Genomic DNA, 2991 nt, shown 5'->3' with positions numbered 1-2991 from the left:
TGCTTCAAGACAATTAAAGGTTCATGAGAAGAATTATCCTACTCATGATCTAGAATTGGCAGCAGTGGTATTTTCTCTGAAGATTTGGCGACACTATCTTTATGGTGTCCAATTTCAAGTATTCAGCGATCACAAAAGTTTGAAGTACCTATTTGACCAAAAAGAGCTAAATATGAGGCAAAGGCGGTGGATAGAGTTTTTAAAGGATTATGACTTCGAACTTTTGTACCATCCGGGAAAGGCGAATGTAGTAGCTGATGCTTTGAGTAGGAAGATGGTACATGTTTCTCATATGATGATCAAAGAATTGGAATTGGTGGAGAAATTCAGAGATCTGAAGCTACATATGGAATATGAAGTAGATTTCATTAGATGTAGTAATTTGACTATATCTAGCGACTTTCTAACTTTAATCAAAGAGAAACAATTGGTGGATCCTAACCTGAAAGAGATAGCAGAAATGATCAAAACAGAATCAACTAAAGAGTTTAGGTTAGGACCTGATGGAGTATTAAAATTTAGAAGAAGAATATGTGTACCAGACAATGTAGAAATAAAAAGATTAATCCTTGAAGAAGGACACAAGAGTCGTTTTAGCATGCATCCCGGCATGACTAAAATGTATCAAGATCTTAAGGAGTCCTTTTGGTGGCCAGGAATGAAGAAGGAAGTAGCACAGTTTGTAGCAGCTTGTTTGACTTGCCAAAAGGCAAAAGTGGAACACCAAAGGCCTGGAGGAATGCTACAACAATTAGACATACCAGAGTGGAAATGGGATAGCATTGCTATGGATTTTGTTACCCATTTACCACGAACAATGAAGGGTAATGATGCCATCTGGGTCATCATTGATCGATTGACAAAAAGTGCTCACTTCTTGGCAATAAATCTGAGAATGTCAATGACTAAGCTGGCACAATTGTACATAAAGGAAATAGTGAGATTGCACGGTATACCTTCTAGCATTGTGTCAGACAGAGACCCAAGATTTACTTCTAGATTCTGGCAAACCCTACAGGAAGCTATGGGCAGCAAATTACGAATGAGTTCCGCATATCATCCCCAAACTGATGGACAATCTGAAAGGACTATCCAGTCATTAGAAGATCTGTTAAGAACTTGTGTATTAGATCATCTTGGTAGTTGGGATGAAATACTTCCTCTTGTGGAATTTACCTATAACAACAGTTTCCAAGCAAGCATAGGTATGGCACCTTATGAGGCTCTGTACGGCCGACGATGTCAAACTCCGTTGTGCTGGTATCAAGATGGTGAATCAGTTTTAATAGGACCTGAGCTACTACAACAAACCACCAACAAAGTAAAATTGATACGGGAAAGAATGAAGGCTTCTCAGAGTAGACAAAAATCGTATGCAGATCAAAGGAGGAGACCGTTAGAGTTTGCGACTGGGGACCATGTTTTTCTGCGAGTAACTTCAACCACGGGTGTTGGAAGAGCACTTCGCTCCAGGAAACTTTCTCCTAAGTTCATTGGTCCATACCAAATTTTGAGACGAATTGGGCTAGTCGCTTACGAGATTGCGCTACCCCCTCAGTTGGCGAATCTTCATTCAGTTTTTCATGTCTCCCAACTAAGAAAGTATGTACCTGACCCTTCCCACATTATAGAAATAGAGGAGATTCAAATCCGAGAGGACCTCTCAGTAGAAGTACAACCTGTTTGTATAGAAGATACTAAAACAAAGGAACTTAGAGGAAAAACGATTAATTTAGTCAGGGTAGTTTGGGATAAAAGGACAGGTGACTCTACATGGGAATTAGAAGAAGATATGAAACAATTATACCCTCAACTATTTTCTTGAAGTATAGAATTTTCGGGGACGAAAATTTTTGTTGTTGGGGAGAATGTAAGATCCATGAAAAATAATTATAGTAAATTTTAGTATTTTATTAGTAATAATAATTTTAATGGATGGAAAAATGTAAATTTTGGATATAAAATTATAGTAATTTTAGAAGGAAAGGTTCAAATTTTTGGTAACTTATTTAGTAAATTTTTTAAATTGAATAGTAAAAAGTAAATAGTAAATAGTAAAAAGTGAATAGTAAAAATAAATTTTCAGCATTTGGATTCCTTAGCATGGAAGAAAGTAGTAGGTAGAAATTAGGATCAGATTTGGTGAGAAAAGGATTGAAATATTAATTTTAAATAATATTAAAATAATAAATAATATTAAAATATTAATGAATAGTAAATTTTTTTTTTACTATAAATAGCCATGGGAGGGAAGGGTATTTTGCACCAAGAGAAGAGAAATCAAGTGATAGAAAGTTAGAGAGAAATTTTTAGTCGCAAGAAGGGTAGAGGTTCTGAAAGGTTTCAGAGAAATAAATTCAGAGCAAGAGACGTCTGGAATAGAGGTAGGGGAGCTAACCTTTCTATGTTTTTATATTATGATTTAATAGTTCTATGCTTTTATATTATGATTTAGTATTGTTTTATTACTATTCATATATTGAAATTCTGCTGTGTGAATACTGTTAATGCTTACTGTATGTTAATCTATATTGAAATTCAGTGTTAATATTATATGTTGTTGTTTTGAATCTGTAAATAAGAAATTTGTTAAAAACTAGTTGAGGAACACTTTGGCTAAGGAAAGACTTGGTACTTAAGTTGTCCATTGTGACGCACCTCTCTTTCCTGGAAGTCTACTCGACAAGTTTTTAACTTAAATCCTATTGAACAGATTGAGTACTGTTAAATTATTATGCAATATATTGAGTTTGTGTGATTTATGCGATGATTGTATTTTATTATATTGCATTTGAATTTATGCATCTGAACATGTTATGAGTATTATGGGGAGATTTTGTAGGGGTATAATGTGAGTTGAGGAAAATGAGTATGGCATGAGTCTCGTGGAGAGATTCAGTAATATTATGGTATTTGTGTATATGTTGATGTTGAGGGTCCCGTAGTTGGAGGTTATCCTGATACTCTAATAATCATCTAGTCTCAAGTAGA

At 34.9% G+C, this 2991-nt stretch overlaps 1 protein-coding gene across 1 annotated transcript; it reads left to right on the top strand.

The window, feature by feature from the left end:
* The first annotated feature begins 1342 nt into the window (after positions 1-1342).
* LOC148193514 (uncharacterized) lies at positions 1343-1825 on the top strand. The gene has a single exon (XM_088098620.1). It carries the CDS (start codon positions 1343-1345, stop codon positions 1823-1825), a length of 483 nt encoding a protein of 160 aa, XP_087954746.1.
* Positions 1826-2991: the final 1166 nt, after the last annotated feature.

This window comes from Vigna umbellata, chromosome 9 (assembly GCF_029865625.1).
Source record: "Vigna umbellata cultivar VRB3 chromosome 9, Vumbellata_1.0, whole genome shotgun sequence".
Lineage (NCBI taxonomy): Eukaryota > Viridiplantae > Streptophyta > Magnoliopsida > Fabales > Fabaceae > Vigna > Vigna umbellata.
Note: the sequence above shows the minus strand (reverse complement) of the source record. Positions and strands in the feature narration are given on the sequence as shown.